Source organism: Schistocerca serialis, chromosome 2, assembly GCF_023864345.2.
Source record: "Schistocerca serialis cubense isolate TAMUIC-IGC-003099 chromosome 2, iqSchSeri2.2, whole genome shotgun sequence".
Taxonomy (NCBI): Eukaryota; Metazoa; Arthropoda; class Insecta; order Orthoptera; family Acrididae; genus Schistocerca; species Schistocerca serialis.
In genome coordinates, this window is record NC_064639.1 from 123142237 (window position 1) to 123159769 (window position 17533).

Consider the following 17533-nt stretch of genomic DNA (forward strand, 5'->3'; position numbering starts at 1 on the left):
CATTCCTTGTCTAACGTTTGACTTTTACTGTTGTGACCCGGTCAGCCCAAATGTAGAACTACTGAGTGTTTCCAGTTGTGTTCCCTCCTGTCAATCCCACAGTTTGTGTAACTAGAGTCAGGAACAGGGCTTCCACCTAACAGAGTTCTTGTAAAAGATGGTTTTAATGCTGGATTCATTCTGATTCCATAAACAGTTACTGATATTGTTTTCACATCTGTCACACTCGGTCAATGTCGTTATGCATTTTGTAGATGGACCCAAATGTGGAGCATCATCATGTTCCTACACTTACTGAAAGCACTTGTGCCAATTGAAAACACAATTTATACATGTAATTTCTGTTCCATATCCTTGGCACCAACATTTAATATACCTCTGTCGCCATTATTTATCTATTTCCCAATTGTAGCAAACAATTACACTATTAAATGACTCTTCATGTTAACTATTCTTGATTGTCAGTAGCAGATAAATCCGTTTCCACTTCAAGTGTTTGTCACAGTATGATCTTTCACATGTCCCCATACACAGTCACATATTTTTACAAACAATACCATATAGATTCCCAGAACAGTTTATATGCACCTTCTGTAATAATTACCACAAGCTGTACTACAAAAAGCACTCTCACATTGTTTAATGAGGAAATAATTCTTCATCAGACATGTAAGGAGGTCAAATCAATATGATTCATATTACTTCCTGACAAGATTCTTATGGGTATGTTGACTTATGTCAGGAATGGATTAACGGAAACTTTGGAGGGCAAAGTAACTCAGAGCAGTTTCTTGTGTGCAACACATCAACAGGACATTGATTAGTGTAGATGATATTGTCAGACACTTGCCCATATTTATTCAACAGATTTGAAAGGCGTAAACCTGCTTTGAGTGTATATTGTTTAAGTCTCATGCAAATAATAAACATGTCGGACTCTTGCCCATATTTATTCAACAGATTTGAAAGGCGTAAACTTGCTTTGAGTGTATATTGTTTAAGTCTCATGCAAATAATAAACATTAGTTTCAAATATGAGTGACATTAAGTAAATAATTAATGAATATAGTTGATGTGTTTAATATGTTCAGTTTGTGGACCTCGCATTCAACAATAAATTCTCTGTTACTTCTTTTATTGTGTTTTGGTTTAGATGTAAGGATGCAGGATCATTTTGTTGCACATTCTTTAGCAAATTGGAGCTCCAATAATGTCTCATCCCTTCAACACCAATATGACATTTTATATTTAATTTTGCAGTTATGTTTCTAGTAACTAAACATTCAATATTCATTCCAGACGACAATAAAGGACTCTGAGACTGGTAGTGAAGCTCTTCCGGAAGACTGGAACAAGGAGGCCAGCTATGCTCTGCGCTATGTTTATGAAAATAAACTGTATGTCCTGAGAGGTGCTAGAACAGAGGATGACATATTGTTCAACTTGCTGGTAAGCCACACTTAGATGTCTCTTATAAAAGTCTTAATTTTATAAATTCAGTGGCATGATGTTAGTGGGCTTCCACAATCATTTTGACACTTTTGTAGCCGTTATCACTATTGTATGTTATGGGTGGTGTCACTCAGCTTGGATAAAACTTTCAAATGATTGGGATGCAAGAAACTTACAGCATCAATATTTTGCTGTGTTGAGGTGTAGAGATGGTAATCTGTGCATGAGATGGGTACATTAAGCTGGGCAGCCACCATATATACTATGGCATATTTGCTAGCAATGGATTTTAAGTGCTGCATTTCTTTTATTCTGTTCCCACCCGTAACAAGACTGCGCTAGGCAAGCTAGCATCAATCATCCACATAGTACAGATACTTGACTCACATTTTATAACATCTCTGAAGAAACTGAAGATCAGTAATCTCCTTCAAGAAGTCGCCCAGACCAACTGTATAGGAATCTAATTATGTCCCGACACTCATTGATGAATGTGGGGCTGACTGAGGATGAAGCACGGGGAAGTACTGAAATAAATATGATATAGATGATAATGTAGATTCAGTTGCATTTTGAAATTTTGTTTTACACTAAATTTAGTATTTAGATGTGGTAGAATTCGAGTGACTGAAGAAATCCATACAATTTACTTTAGCCAGTTTCTTATTTGATTAGGTGTCTCTTGATTCACATCTAGGGTACAGCAGCTGTATTAGAAGAAAAGAAAAAAGAGGGAAAAAACAAGCAGAAGATCAGCATTAAGGAGTTTTATGTAATACATTTTTGTCATATTCACAATAGTAGCCCATATTGAGAAGATAAATAAGTGCTTGTAGGAACAGAAAGGGTAGGGTGAAAATGCACAATTTGTAGGGGCAGAGGGTAGGAACAGTAATGAAGAACTGAAGAAGAGAAGAAGCTTTTGGTAAATTTACAAAATTAAGCAGAAAATAAGAAGTAAGAAACATTCACACTCATGTTATCTGATGCTGATTCTACAGAGAGGTAGACTGTGAAGTCTGGCAGTATCACAGAGTCCCTCATTTGATCCACCACCTGTTTTATGTTCCTCCATGGGAGAGTAACGAAAAAGACAAACTTCAATGCTAAGAGGGCTCCCGTATTGTTATGGGATATTAACATGTTCAGGCTGGAGAAAGTTCCAAAGAAGGGATGGGTGTGTTTATAAATAACACATGCCACTCCTCTGCTGTCCTCTTGGCTACAGACCTTCAAACAGTTGCTGTTGAAAGTAATATGAGACAAAGGATTGCAGTATGCTCCCTGTACTTACCACCACAAGAGACATCAGACTGTGATCTGTGATGCTCTCACAGATCTCATAATTCAACTTCTTCAGCCATTTTTTCCTACTGGGAGTCTTTAACGCACACATTGTGTTATAGAGACTTTTCCTCTAACTGTTGCTGGGATCATGTTTTAGAGATTCTCATGATGCATCAAGAGCTTTGTATCCTTAACACTGGCAACCACACATGGTCGAGCACTACTTAAGGGTTATTTTTAGTCAAAGAACTCTCATTCTGTTCTTTTGTGTTTTCAGATTCTAATGATCTTCATGTGATTGATCTCTTTCCACTCTGAATCCTTCTACTAGATGGAACAATCCTCAAAAGCAAGCTAGCAAAACACATAATTGACACAGAATACCCTATACCGTACCAGCAAGTGATTGTTTTCAACACCTGGTTAGCTTTGAGTACATCATAAGTGCTATCCACCATTCCTCTGATTTGTCCGTGCCAAAGCCCTCCGATCATCTTAGCCGGCAGCCTATACCTTGACAGAGCCATCAGTGCCACTCAGCAATTTGAGTCAATCATGCAGGTCTGAGACAGTTTAAATACTGATGGATTCCAGAGCCTGAGCTTGACGTACAGTCAAAGAGAGCAAAGCAGGATCATGTTAAGCATTCCTCGACTCGTTATCAACCATTTCACTTGTTCCACCCAAGTTCAGGAAGCCATCAGGAGGACTTGTGCTAAACATAGTCAGCCCCTTCCAGCAGCTGGACCAGACTTGAGGTGTTTCCAAACAGTACACGGACAATTAAAGAGCCATTCACATGGCTACTGCCACTGGCAGCCAGGATCCATCATTCTGTCACTCCCCTATGACCGAAGAGGAATGAACTGGACTTCAGATTGTACAATTCTGTGTCATATAACTGTCCCTTATCTGACTGGGAACTAGATTCTTCACTGTCTGAAGGCTGTGATACTGTACCCAATGACAACACAATCCATTACTACTTCCTGCAACACTTGTGAGCCACCCACTGAGTGTGGTGGCTGAATGGAAAGACATTGAAATTGTTTTTGGGAGGATGGCAGTTCAAATGGCTGTCTGGCCATCCAGATTTAGGTTTTCCATAACTTCTCTAAAACAGTTACAGCAAATGTGAGGTTAATTTCCCAATTTGTGGAAGGTGGTGATTTCGAAAGGAATGGACGTCCCACAGTACTGAAGGTCATCTGAGTGAGTGGATGCCTCTACTTGGGGTGCAATACTCTAGAACAGCTTCATTGATGGGTCTTCCATTCCATAGTGAAGTTTTATTTGGGGGGTTATGAGCAGGGAGTGGTGTCCCTCAAGGCAAATTTTTAAATGTTACGGATGAACTTGAAGGCACTGAAGTGGATGAGGCTTATCTGTACAGTGAATTATTTAACCAGACAAACATTGTTTGTTGCCTTGTTTCACAATTTTTGTTATGATTACTGCACAACTAGGTTTCAGGTTTGAGAATGTTTTTATAACCCAAAACCTAGGTTGTGCAGTAACCATAATAAAATATGTAAAACAAGGCAAAAATGATGGTGGTTTAGTTAATTTACAATGTTTCACCAAGAAACCACAGTTGATTCAATTAAAATGATAAATTAAACAATGGAAAATCCAGGATGTAACGTAACAATATTAGAGAAGAAAAGTTGCTACCCACCATATAGCAGAGACACTGAGTCGCGATAGGCACAACAAAAAGATTCACACAATTATAGCTATTGGCCATTAAGGCCTTTGTCAGTAGTACACACACACACACACACACACACACACACACACACACACACGCACGCAAACGCAACGCGTGCACACGTCTGCAGTCTCAGGCAGCTGAAACCACATTGCGAACAGCAGCACCAGTGCATTATGGGAGTGGCTACTGGGTAGGGGTAAGGAGGAGGCTGGGGCGGGGAGGGAGAGGGATAATATGGTGGGGGTGGCAAACAGTGAAGTGCTGCAGTTTAGGCAGAGGGCAGGAGGAAAAGGGGGGGGGGGATGTAGTGTAAAGGAGAGAAAGAAAAAGAAATTAGAAGATTGGGTGTGGCAGTGAAATGATGTCTGTGTAGTGCTGGAAAGGGAACAGGGAGGGGGCTGGATGGCTGAGGACAGTGACTAATGAAGATTGAGGCCAGGAGGGTTACGGGAACGTAGAATGTATTGCAGGGAAAGTTCCCAATGGGCAGTTCAGAAAAGCTGGTGTTGGTGAGAAGGATCCATATGGCACAGGCTGTGAAACAGTCATTAAAATGAGGGATATCATCTTTGGCACAGTGTTCAGCAACAGGGTGGTCCACTTGTTTCTTGGCCACTGTTTGTCAGTGGCCATTCATATGGCCAGACAGCTTGTTGGTTGTCATGCCTACATAGAATGCAGCACAGTGGTTGCAGCTTAGCCTGTAAATCACATGACTGGTTTGACAGGTAGCCCTGACTTTGATGGGACAGATGATGTTAGTGGCTGGACTGGAGTAGTTGGTGGTGGTGGGAGGATGTATGGAACAGGCTTTGCCTCTAGGTCTATTACAGGGGTATGAACTATGAGGTACGCAATTGGGAACAGGGATTGCGTAAGGATGGACGAGTATATTGTGTAGGTTCGGTGGACGACAGAATACCATTGTGGGAGGAGTGGAAAGGGTAGTGGGCAGGACATTTCTCATTTCAGGGCACAATGAGACGTAATCAAAACCCTGGTGGAGAATGTAATTCATTTGCTCCAGTCCTTGATGGTACTGAGTTAAGAGGGGAATGCTCCTCTGTGGCTGGACTGTGGGACTTCAGGAGGTTGTGGGAGACTGGAAAGATAAGGCACGGTAGATTTGTTTTTGTACTATGTTGGGAGGATAATTACGGTCAGTGAAGGCTTCAGTGAGACCCTCGCTGTATTCAGAGGAGGACTGCTCATCACTGCAGATGCGACGACCATGGGTGGCTAGGCTGTATGGAAGGGACATCTTGATATGGAATGGGTGGCAGCTGTCAAAGTGGAGATATTGCTGGTAGTTAGCAGGTTTGATATGGATGGAGATACTGATGTAGCCATCTCTGAGGTGGCTTGTTGGGTTGAGTAGGTCCAGGTGAAGCAAATGAGGGAGGAGTTGTTGAGGTTCTGGGGGAATGTGGATATGGTGTCCTCACCTTCGATCCAGATAGCAAAGATGTCATCAGTGAATCTGAACCAGCTGAGGGGTTTAGGATTCTGGATTTTAGGGAAGGATTCCTCTAGATGGCCTATGAACAGTTTGGCGTAGAATGGTGCCATGTAGGTGCCCATATCCGATAAATTACCTTCACTATGTGATCAAAAATATCCAGACACCCACAAAACATACCTTTTTCATATTACGTGTATTGCGCTGCCACCTACTGCCAAGTACTCCATAACAGCGACCTCAGCCATCATTAGACATTGTGAGAGAGCAGAATGGGATGCTCCGTGGAACTCGTGGACTTCGAACTTGGTCAGGTGGTTGGGTGTCTCTTGTGTCATCAGTCTAGTATTACAGGTGATTCAAAAATATTTCTGTTTGCTGATAACACCAGCTTGATAGTGAAGGATCTTGTGCGTAATATTGAAACAGTAACAAATAATGTAGTTCATGAAGTAAGTTCGTGGCTTGTGGAAAATAATTTGATGCTAAATCACAGTAAGACTCAGTTTTTACAGTTTCTAACTCACAATTCAACAAGAACCGATATTTTGATCAGACAGAATAGGCATATTATAAGCGAGACGGAACAGTTCAAGTTCCTAAGCGTTCGGATAGATAGTAAGCTGTTGTGGAAAGCCCATGTCCAGGATATTGCTCAGAAGCTAAATGCTGCTTTATTTACCATTAGAATAGTATCTGAAATAAGTGACACTTCAACACGAAAAGTAGTCTACTTCGCATATTTTCATACGCTTATGTCATATGGTATTATTTTTTGGGGTAATTCTTCTGATTCAAAAAGGGTATTTTTGGCTCAAAAACGGGCTGTTTGAGCTATATGTGGTGTAAGTTCGAGAACCTCTTGTCGACCCCTATTCAAAAATCTGGGAATTCTGACATTGCCCTCACAGTATATATTTTCTGTAATGTCGTTTGTTATTAGCAATATTAGCCTATTTCCAAGAGTTAGCAGCTTTCACTCAGTTAATACTAGGCAGAAATCAAATCTGCATGTAGAATGCACTTCCTTGACTCTTGTGCAGAAAGGAGTGCAGTATTCTGCTGCATCCATTTTCAATAAGCTACCACAAGAACTCAAAAATCTTAGCCCAAACTCTTTTAAGTCTAAACTGAAGAGTTTCCTCATGGCTCACTCCTTCTATTCTGTCGAGGAGCTCCTGGAAGAGCTAAAAAATTAAGCAAATTCCAGTGCTACATTGTTGATTTTCTTCATTTAAACTTACAACTTGTCACCTGAATATGTTTTTTTATATTTCATTTTATCTGTTTCTAATATTGTGTTATAATTTCATGTATTGACTCGTTCCATGACCATGGAGACTTCTCCTTAATTTGGTCCCACGGAACAATAAATAAATAAATAAATAAAAAAGATTTCGGCACTCCTAAACATCCCTAGTTCCACTGCTTCTGATGTGATAGTAAAGTGGAAACATGAAGGGACACGTGCCACACACAAGCATACAGGCTGACCTCGTCTGTTGGCTGACAGAGACCTGACAGTTGAAGAGGGTTGTAATGTGTAATAGGCAGACATCTATCCAGACCATCACACAGGAATTCCATACTGCATCAGGATCCACTGCAAGTACTATGACAGTTAGGCTGAAGATGAGAAAACTTGGATTTCATGGTCAAACGGCTGCTCATAAGCCACACATCACGTCGATAAATTTCCAAACGACACCTCGCTTGGTGTAAGGAGCGTAAACATTGGACGATTGAACAGTGTGTGTGGAGTGACAAATCATGGTACACAATGTGGCGATCCGATGACACCGTGTGGGTATGGCGAATGTCTGGTGAATGTCATTTGCCAGCTTGTGTAGTGCCAACAGTAAAATTCGGAGGTGTGGTGTTATGGTGTGGTCATGTTATTCATGGAGGGGGCTTACACCGCTTGTTGTTTCACATGGCACTATAATAGCACATTCCTACATTGATGTTTTAAGCACTTTTTTGCTTCCCACTGTTGAAGAACAGTTCGGGGATGTCAGTTGCATCTTTCAACATGATCGAGCACCTGCTCAGAATGCACGGCCTGTAATGGAATGGTTACATGACAGTAACATCTCTGTAATGGACTGGGGACTGGCCTTCCAGGGAGAAATCTGGTTTTATGTGATCCAATATTGATCTGTTGGTTCTCTTTGCAGCCCATGGAACTCTAAGAAGTTTCCTCCAACACCACAATTCGAAGGAGTCAATTCTTCGCTGTTCAGCCTCTCTAATGGTCCAGGTCTCACATTCATACATCACAACTGGAAAGACCATAGCCCTCACAATACGGATCTTTGTTGCTAGTGTTATATCTCTGGACCTTATAACCTTGTCACAGTTTGACATCACCTGTCTACCGAGCAACAGGCGTCTCCGGATTTCATGGCTGCAGTCACCATCAGCAGAGATCTGGGAACCAAGATAACTGAATGTGGTCACTATCTCCATGGTTTCTACTGCTATATCCCTCAAATTGGTAAGTGTAGTTGCCATAATTTTCATTTTCTTCACATTCAGCCTAAGACCGGCCTTTTCACTTTCGTCTTTCACCTTCAGCAAGAGTGTTCTCAATTCTTCTTCACTTTCTGCCAACAGGATCGTATCATCCGCGTACCTGAAGTTGTTTACATTTATTCCAGCTATTTTAATTCCTGTTTCTCCTTCATCTAGCCTCACATTCCTCATAACATGTTCTGCATACAGATTGAATAAGTACGGTGACAGTATGCAGCCTTGCCTGACACCTTTCTGAATCTCTATCCATTTCATTGTTCCATACAATGTTCTCACCGTGGCTTCTTGGTCAAGGTATAAACTCCGTATCAGATGAATGAGGTGATCTGGTACACCCCTGTTTTTCAGTACATTCCATAATTTATTGTGATCGACGCAGTCAAAGGCTTTGGCGTAGTCAGTAAAGCTGACCTACTTTGGACACACAGTGCGAAGGCATGCCTCGCTGGAAAAAACATTAATGCTGGGGAAGGTTGAAGGAACTAGAAGAAGAGGATGTCAGAGGATGAGATGGATCAATGGCATCACAGAAGCAATGTGTTCCAACCTGGAAGGTCTATGGGAGAAAGTGCAAGACAGGAAAAAGTGGCGTGATTTGGTTCATGGGGTCACAAAGAGTCGGAACCGACTAAACGAATAGAGAGAGAGAATGGACTGGCCTGCACAGAGTCCTGACCTGAATCCTACAGAACACCTTTGGCATGTTTTGGTGCGCCGACTTCGTACCAGGCCTCACCGATCGACATTGAAAGCTCTCCTCAGTGCAGCACTCCATGAATTATGGGCTGCCATTCCCCAAGAAACCTGCCAGCACCTGATTGAACATATGCCTGTGACAGTGGAAGCTGTCACAAGGCTAAGGATGGGCCAACACCATATTGAATTCCAGCGTTACCGATGGAGGGTGCCACGAACTTGTAAGTCATTTTCAGCCAGGTGTCCGGATACTTTTGATCACATAATGTATTGCTATGACTCTGTAAATGTATTTCAACCTATACAACACTTATGTCCAGCTTTTTAAATAAACAAGTTTGTCCTTCTCTGCCTACACATGCTAAGGAAGATGCTATTCTGTTTGGTACCATGCCACAGAGGAATTCAAAGAAGTGAATTGAATATGAATTAGTCAATCAAGCACATATGTACTGATAATCCAGTGATTTGGTATGCTGTCCCACTGCACACTATCACCTCACTGGCGGAGGAATGAATCATGTGTAGATATAAAGGAGTGTGGCTGGAAGTAACAGATAATAAGTTGTGGCTAGTAAAGGCCAAAGCCAACTTTGGTTCTGATGTTGCCATTGTGGTCCCTCCTTGGAGCCTTCTCTGTAGCAATGTTAGAATATGCAATCTGAAAACTGTGGAGATGATAGCACAACATTCTCTTCAGTTAGAATCCACAGAACAGCCTCATTAATTAATGATAGCTAGTGCTGCACCTGATAAAACATATGCAGTTGCATATCTGCTAATGTTAACTGTGACCAGCCAGTTCTTATGCACATAACTACTTGGACAAGATTTTAATAGAACCTGTTGCTTGAGTGATGGTGTATGTCCGTACCAGAAATTTCCTTTTAATTTCCTACAGCTTCATATATAGATTGAAACAGACTGTGTTGTAGTAGCCAGAGGATAGGGCACATGGTTAAAATGAGGCAAATGAGGAGTACCTGTTGAAGGTGAAATGGTTCTTTCTTACTCATGTCCACCTGCATATTCATACTGTCAATCAGTGAAAGACTATCGCTACTATCAAATGTTCTATAAAATTTTTAGAACGCAGATAATGAATGAACCCTTAAATAAGTGGACATGGATGTGTGGTGAGCTGTTTTTCTTGTGGTGGGTTGATTTTAAGTGATCAGTGTATTGCAAGATGTCAAGTCTTTACTCATTCCCTTTACTAACAGTTACCTTCTTTTCCAAATTTCACAGTCACTGTCTTGATATTGTAGTCCTGCTATGCAGTGCCATGTATTTTACTGTTGACTTCTTTTCTGCTTGCAGAGGGATGAGGACTATTAGAGAGCTTCTAAATTTAAACAACTCACTACAAAATCACAAAAAAATCCTGTAATTCTTCTACATTCAAATAAGTTCTCAGCTCACAGCAACTGATAATTTATAGAGCTTTTCAGACTGCATGTTCATACATGATGCTTCTGTGCTTGACCAAAACATAAGTTCGTATTTAACTTGAGATAGCACAGCATAAGAGTCTATATAAAACATTCATTTTTCTTTAGTGCTCGGCCATTGTCATCGGGCCCCTTTTTGTTCTTTGGAGTCCATAGCAAGCCCCCTCCCCCCCCCCCCCCCCCCCCAAGTACGACTGCAAACTGCAAATGACCCCTCACTGGCCAGTAATTACATTTTTCTTTCTCATATCTGCACATAAATTCCAAAAAACATGGGCACAGCAGATGCTCTTTGCACTGCTGCTAATTAGAGTCCTGTTTTTGATATGCACATCTTTCATTGACGTAGTGAAAGGAAAATGAGATGTGTTTCTATGCTATGCTTTATAGCAACATGTACCACTGCAGTGTTTGGCTGATCACTTATAAAAAACTTGAATGAGCCAGCCACTGAAATAACACATTAAAATCTCCACCCTACTATTTTTAGGGAGCAAGTCAGACTTTTCACTGTATTTTATGATAATTTATCTAATTCACAGTAATGTGTCGAGTAGTGATATAATCTTGTCACATCGTCATGTAGTGGATGATGTTTTTCTGCTTTCCCTGTATGTGGTTTATAACTACAATACAGTCCCTCTTGAAACACCAAAGTCTTTGGCCACCTTGGTTATAGAAACACCTACCATATGAGCACCAACAATTTTCCCATGTTCTTATTCACTTAGCTCCAACATCAAGCACTCACAACTACAGAGACCACTGTTCTGACCATGACTGATACTTGAAACGTTGCCACCAGCGGGCTTAATGGGTTCCCCAAAGTGATAGCTGTTCATTTCTTTTAAAATATATATTCATGAGAAAGTATTGAAACAACTGCACTATTTGCAGGGAAAAATTGATGTAAGTGTTACAAAATTTCTATAAGCATAACCATTGTAAATAACAACACTACAGTGAAGCTGAGTATTAGGTTGGTGCATAAGTTTGTAATGTTTTTGTTTGGCGTAGCGTTTTTGCTTTGGTTGTTGGTATTTCAATTACTGTGGGTTTATTTATTGATTGTCATTTTTAATTGGTAGATCACTGTTGCTGTTTGAATTTAAAAGTTGTCATTTTGTCATTTGGAGATAGTGAGTGGAGCTGTGACACTAGAAAATGTAGTGATAAGTGGAGAAATCAGAACATTTCTGGTGTATTCTTCTGTTTGAGTTCAGTAGAGGGGTGACAGCAGTGGAGGAAGCCAGAAAGATTTGCACCATGTATAGAGATAATACCATTTGATGGAACATGGAAAGAAAATGATTTTCTCGTTTTAGGGAGGAGTGTTTTGATGTTAAGGACTCTCCATGTTCAGGAAAACCTTCGAGGTTTGATGAAGATCATTTAAACACATTAATTCACAATTATCCCTGTCAGTGTACTCGAGAACTTCCAGATGTGATGAACTGTGATCATTCTATTGTCGTGCAACATTTGCATGCAGTGGAGAAGTTTCAGAAATCAGGTGTATGGGAACTGCCTGCTCTAAGCCAAAGTCACAAAAAATCAGCAGGTTGTCGTATATGCATCTCTGCTTGCTCTTCATCAATTGGCTCATGAGTACCACTGACCACTTCTGTCCTGTATCGTTACTGACGACGAGAAGTGGTGTCCTTATGCCAACATAAGGAAAAGAAAGGAATGGTTGAGCCCAAACAAAGCAGCAACTCCCCATAAAAAGACCTGTGTGCATCCACAAAAGATAATGTTATGCGTCTGGTGGAACAGTGATGGTGTGGTGTACTATGAATTGTTTTCCCGAGGTGTAACCATCACTGCTAACATTTATTGTCAACAGCTGAGATGTCTTGCAGACACAATCCAAGAACAATGACCAGGGAGACTGCTACTCCATGATAATGCCCACCTGTGTTCTGCTAGACTGACGAAAAACATTGTACAGGAGTTGGGTTGGGAAGTCGTTCTGTATACACCTTATTCATCCGATCTTATGCCCTCAGATTTTTACGTTTTCCATTCTCTGTTGAGCAGCCTTCGAGGAACTTCCTTGCCAAATGAAACTGCACTCTGAACATATGGCTTGTTGAGTCCTTCGCCTCCAAACCATGTGATTTCTACAGTTTTGGAATCAAAAAGTTACCCCAGCATTGGAAGCCTGTTGTAAATAGTGAAGGAGAATATATTCTTGATGATTAAAGTCTCTGTTATATGTGTCTGTTGTGTTTATTAAACTTAAGCAAAAACACTACGAACTTATGCACCACCCCAATAATATGTCCTATGGCTGCATCGGTATACATTTAATTTATTAAATGTATGTGCCAAATCCTTGTTATAAGAGTCTGATTGAATGATTTGCTTTTGTAATTGTGTCATCAAAAGCTTTGCAATTGAGTAGGAAGGTGAACTATATCACACTTACTATTAGTCTTCGTGCAGTGTTTTCTTTCTGCATTTTACACAATCCAAATGACATCAGTAGTAGTGCAAACTAAGTAAACAGACATGTTTTAATGGTCATTTCAGTTGAGCAGTTTTTTTATCGGTCACATAACAGTTCTAAGTAGCATATTGGCAATGTTTATTCAATATCTTATACAATGATGTATAAAATGTTCCAATTGAATCCAATTGGTTTGTAGTTTTGCTATGGTAGTTAGGCAAATTTGAAATTAAATTCAAAAGTTTGCCACAATAGTGCAGGGTAGCGTGCATGGATTTGAAAACTTAGGTATCGTGAATATTTGAGTAAATTTCCTTTTTTAGTGTGACTGTGTAACGAGACTGACTCTGTCCTATAAAACACAGGTAAATAAACTCTAATATACAGCACTGTATCATTTACTTCAGTTTTGTCATTATTGGTGAGATGAATAAAGAAACCCTCGAGAACTTACAATGAAGCAGTAACATTGGAAACATGATTGTTTGATATCCACACAGCAGCATTGTGTGAAATTTGAGAGTATATACTGTGAAGTACACATACTGAATTAAATGATATGAATAGGGGACCAAAAATAAGCCATAGTTACTTCAAGAGCCAAAATTGAAAGAGGTATACCATGAAAAATGATTGAAAATCATGAAAAACTTCACAGAACTTCTTGTAGAATAGCATGTGTAGTGAAAGACTCTTCACAGTTGAGAACAGTATGGATTTGAATGGACCTCTAAATATAAGAAAAACATTGTGATTTCAAAATATGGGGGCTGTAGGTTTCTAAGGAGCATGAGAAATCAATTGTGTAATAGCAAAGCAATGAAAACATGCAACAGAAAAAAAGAGACTGTGAGTTCCTCATGAATGCAATGGATTTCTGGAGCACCATGGTAGTACAAATGAGTAAAGACTGAATGAGGAATGAATATTTTAAAATTTATTGAAAGACTCTTTGACAGGTAAGACCAGTATGGATTTGAAGGGAGGACTAATATCATACATAATTGTGAACTGAATGAAAGAACGAAGGTAAGAACCAGATACTGGATGTTTCTGCATATTAAACAGAGCTAAGAGAAGAGAGGAGTAACAAGAAAACAATACCTTTTGCAGAAAAGGGAAAATGATGATGATTATGCCATGATGACAACTAAAAAATTATATGAAACCATATGGACCCTGATCTTGCTCTACTGAGGGAGCACATTACCTGCGCTCCTGTAGTGTGCTTATTCTCAGTAGCAGTTTTGTAAGGCATTTGATCAGTTTCAGCAAACAGAGATCATCAGAGTTCAGCCAGAAGAGAAGCCTAGGCCACAATTTGTCAAGTGATAAGAGTCACTTAGGAAGTTAAAGAATATGCAGAATGCGCCAGAATAAATTGTTTTTGGTTTTCATAGTTTGTTCACGATGTTCTATGTGAAAAGATGTCAAGATATTTATATTAGGAAACATTAATTAAAAGAAATTAGATCTACAATGAGAAAAGGTGAAAGAAAAAAATTAAAATAGAAGATGTTAACAGTAAACAGAAAAAATTACATAGACTTACTTCTCTGAGCCATAAGATTAACTTTGAGACACTGATGGAATGTCAGAGATGTGCAAAATAAAATAAGAATAAATGCATACACACGTTTTTTCAAGTGTAGAATGACAAGATTAAATAAGAAATAATGAAAGAATTTGTGATGAAATACTGCTCCCCTGGAATGTAAAAAAATAAAAAAGAAATACTGATGTCATTGGGCCATTTTCTGTTCCAGGGTGAACTATGTTGCGACTAACTGGCCAACAAGATATGACCATATGAAATGGCATAATGTGCCGAAAAAGAATGTCATAAAGATTTCTTGCACATACAACACAAGCAAAGATCAAATTAGAACAGAAAATGAATGTTTTGATAAGCATATAGAAAGTTGTCATCTGACATAGAATTGTTCTTATGCACAGGTATGTATGCCAGTGTTAAGCAATGATGTTTGATTTGCATGAGTGTCAGAAAAATGTGAAACTTGGCAGAGAGAGGTTTGTAACACATGGAAGATGTGAATATATAGAAAGAATGTTTACACCAAGGGACTCATATTTGTAAAGTACGTTTTTCATAAACCAAGAAATGGAGGTAAAATGAATGAGTAGTCTGTTCTGTTTTATGTTGTCATGAATTAGTAAAAGATCAGGGATGTTGAAGAATGTTCTTTGAAACTGCACAATGCAGCAGAGCATAAATGGAAACATTATGTCATTCAGTGAAACTGAAACCATGGCTTTGATGTAGCTCCAAAGAAAAAAATCCATGGGAATTAAATCACATGACTGTGATAGCCAATTCACAGATCCATGTCTTTTTATGATCCGATTGCCAAACTTTTCCCTCAGCAAATCGAGTATAGCATCAGCTCTGTGGCATGTAGCACCATCCTGCTGGAACCACTTGGTTTCAATATCTAAGGTCCCAACTTCTGGCCACAGAAATTCACGTAACATGGATCTTTACCAGTTGCCATTGACAGTAACATTTCTTCTCTCATCACCTCAGAAGAAATAAGGTCCAATGATGCCCCCACGCCATAAACTGCACCACACATTGAGTTTTTCTGAATGGAATGGCAACTTTTGGATCACTTGTGGGTTCTTCTTACTTGAGTAAGGACAATTTTACTTTGTGACAAAGCCACTAAGACAAGGATGTGCCTTGCCTGAGATGATTTTTCCACTGATCAGCTTTCAATTGCTGTATGGCCCAGTCAGCAAACTCATCATGCAATCTGTGATCATTTGGTTTCAACTCTTGAGTCAGTACAACTTTTTATGAATATGAGCCCTAATCATTTCACAAGATTCGCCAAGTTTATGTCTCGGATAGCCCGCAACCATTGAGATTGTCTTGAAACTGACGTATTTGGCACTTCCTCAATGCTGGCAACTGTTGCTGTAATATTGTCCTCATTTTGTGTTTGACATTGTCAACTGGTCATGTAGAGTAAAATCCCACTCAAACTTGGTCACAGTACAGCGTATAGCGACCTAGTTCCCTGGTGAACAAACGATAGCACCCAAAACTGCCCTGCCACTTGATTAAATTTTTTAAAATGATTTCTTAATGCTAAGGAAGTGTGAACTGCTGCATAATTAAACTGCAAATTGTGCTGGATATTTTAACTCCTGTAAGCACACAAAAAGTATATTAGAAACTGGAAAATGCAATTTTAGAAAGTATCACTCTTAATGAAAGACCCCTTATTTTAGTAGTTATTGTTGAGGAATAGATTCTCTGAAATTATAGTGTAAATGAGTAAAGAAAAATTCATTCTTTGTACCAAGAGATAGCAAACATGGCCACTAACAAATGGTGGCACAAGCATAACTAGAAGTTCATTTGCCTGATAAGAGAAAGTATATAATTTGAAGAAAAAAATTATCTGTGAATAGCAAAGTAAAATATATTGATGCATATGTTGTTGTTGTTGTTGTTGTTGTTGTCTTCAGTCTGAGACTGGTTTGATGCAGCTCTCCATGCTACTCTATCCTGTGCAAGCTTCTTCATCTCCCAGTACTTACTGCAACCTACATCCTTCTGAATCTGCTTAGTGTATTCATCTCTTGGTCTCCCTCTACGATTTTTACCCTCCACACTGCCCTCCAATGTGAAACTTGTGATTCCTTGATGCCTCAGAACATGTCCTACCAACCGATCCCTTCTTCTTGTCAAGTTGTGCACAAACTCCTCTTTTCTCCAATTCTATTCAATACCTCCTCATTAGTTATGTGATCTACCCATCTAATCTTCAGCATTCTCCTGTAGCACCACATTTCAAAAGCTTCTATTCTCTTCTTGTCCAAACTATTTATTGTCCATGTTTCACTTCCATACATGGCTACACTCCATACAAATACTTTCAGAAACGACATCCTGACACTTAAATCTATACTTAATTTTAACAAATTTCTCTTCTTCAGAAATGCTTTCCTTGCTATTGACAGTCTACATTTTATATCTTCTCTACTTCGACCATCATCAGTTATTTTGCTCCCCAAGTAGCTAAACTCCTTTACTACTTTAAATGTCTCATTTCCTAATCGAATTCCCTCAGCATCACCCGACTTAATTCGACTACATTCCATTATCCTCGTTTTGCTTTTGTTGATGTTCATTGTATATCCTCCTTTCAAGGCACTGACCATTCCGTTCAATTGCTCTTCCAAGTCCTTTCCTGTCTCTGACAGAATTACAACGTCATTGGCGAACCTCAAAGTTTTTATTTCTTCTCCATCGATTTTAATACCTACTCCAAATTTTTCTTTTGTTTCCTTTACTGCTTGCTCAATATACAGATTGAATAACATCGGGGAGAGGCTACAACCCTGTCTCATTCCCTTCCCAACCGCTGCTTCCCTTTCATGCCCCTCGACTCATAACTGCCATCTGGTTTCTGTACAAATTGTAAATAGCCTTTCACTCCCTGTATTTTACTCCTGCC

The 17533-nt window shown here is 39.6% G+C and overlaps 1 protein-coding gene across 1 annotated transcript in view; it reads left to right on the forward strand.

Annotated features, from left to right (window-relative positions):
- LOC126456803 (proteasome inhibitor PI31 subunit) overlaps nucleotides 1-17533 on the forward strand; it is an 88725-nt gene that overhangs the window by 21688 nt on the left and 49504 nt on the right. The window contains exon 2 of the mRNA XM_050092591.1: nucleotides 1300-1449. Within this exon, the coding sequence (XP_049948548.1) occupies nucleotides 1300-1449 (150 nt within the window). The remainder of the gene's footprint in view (nucleotides 1-1299; nucleotides 1450-17533) is intronic.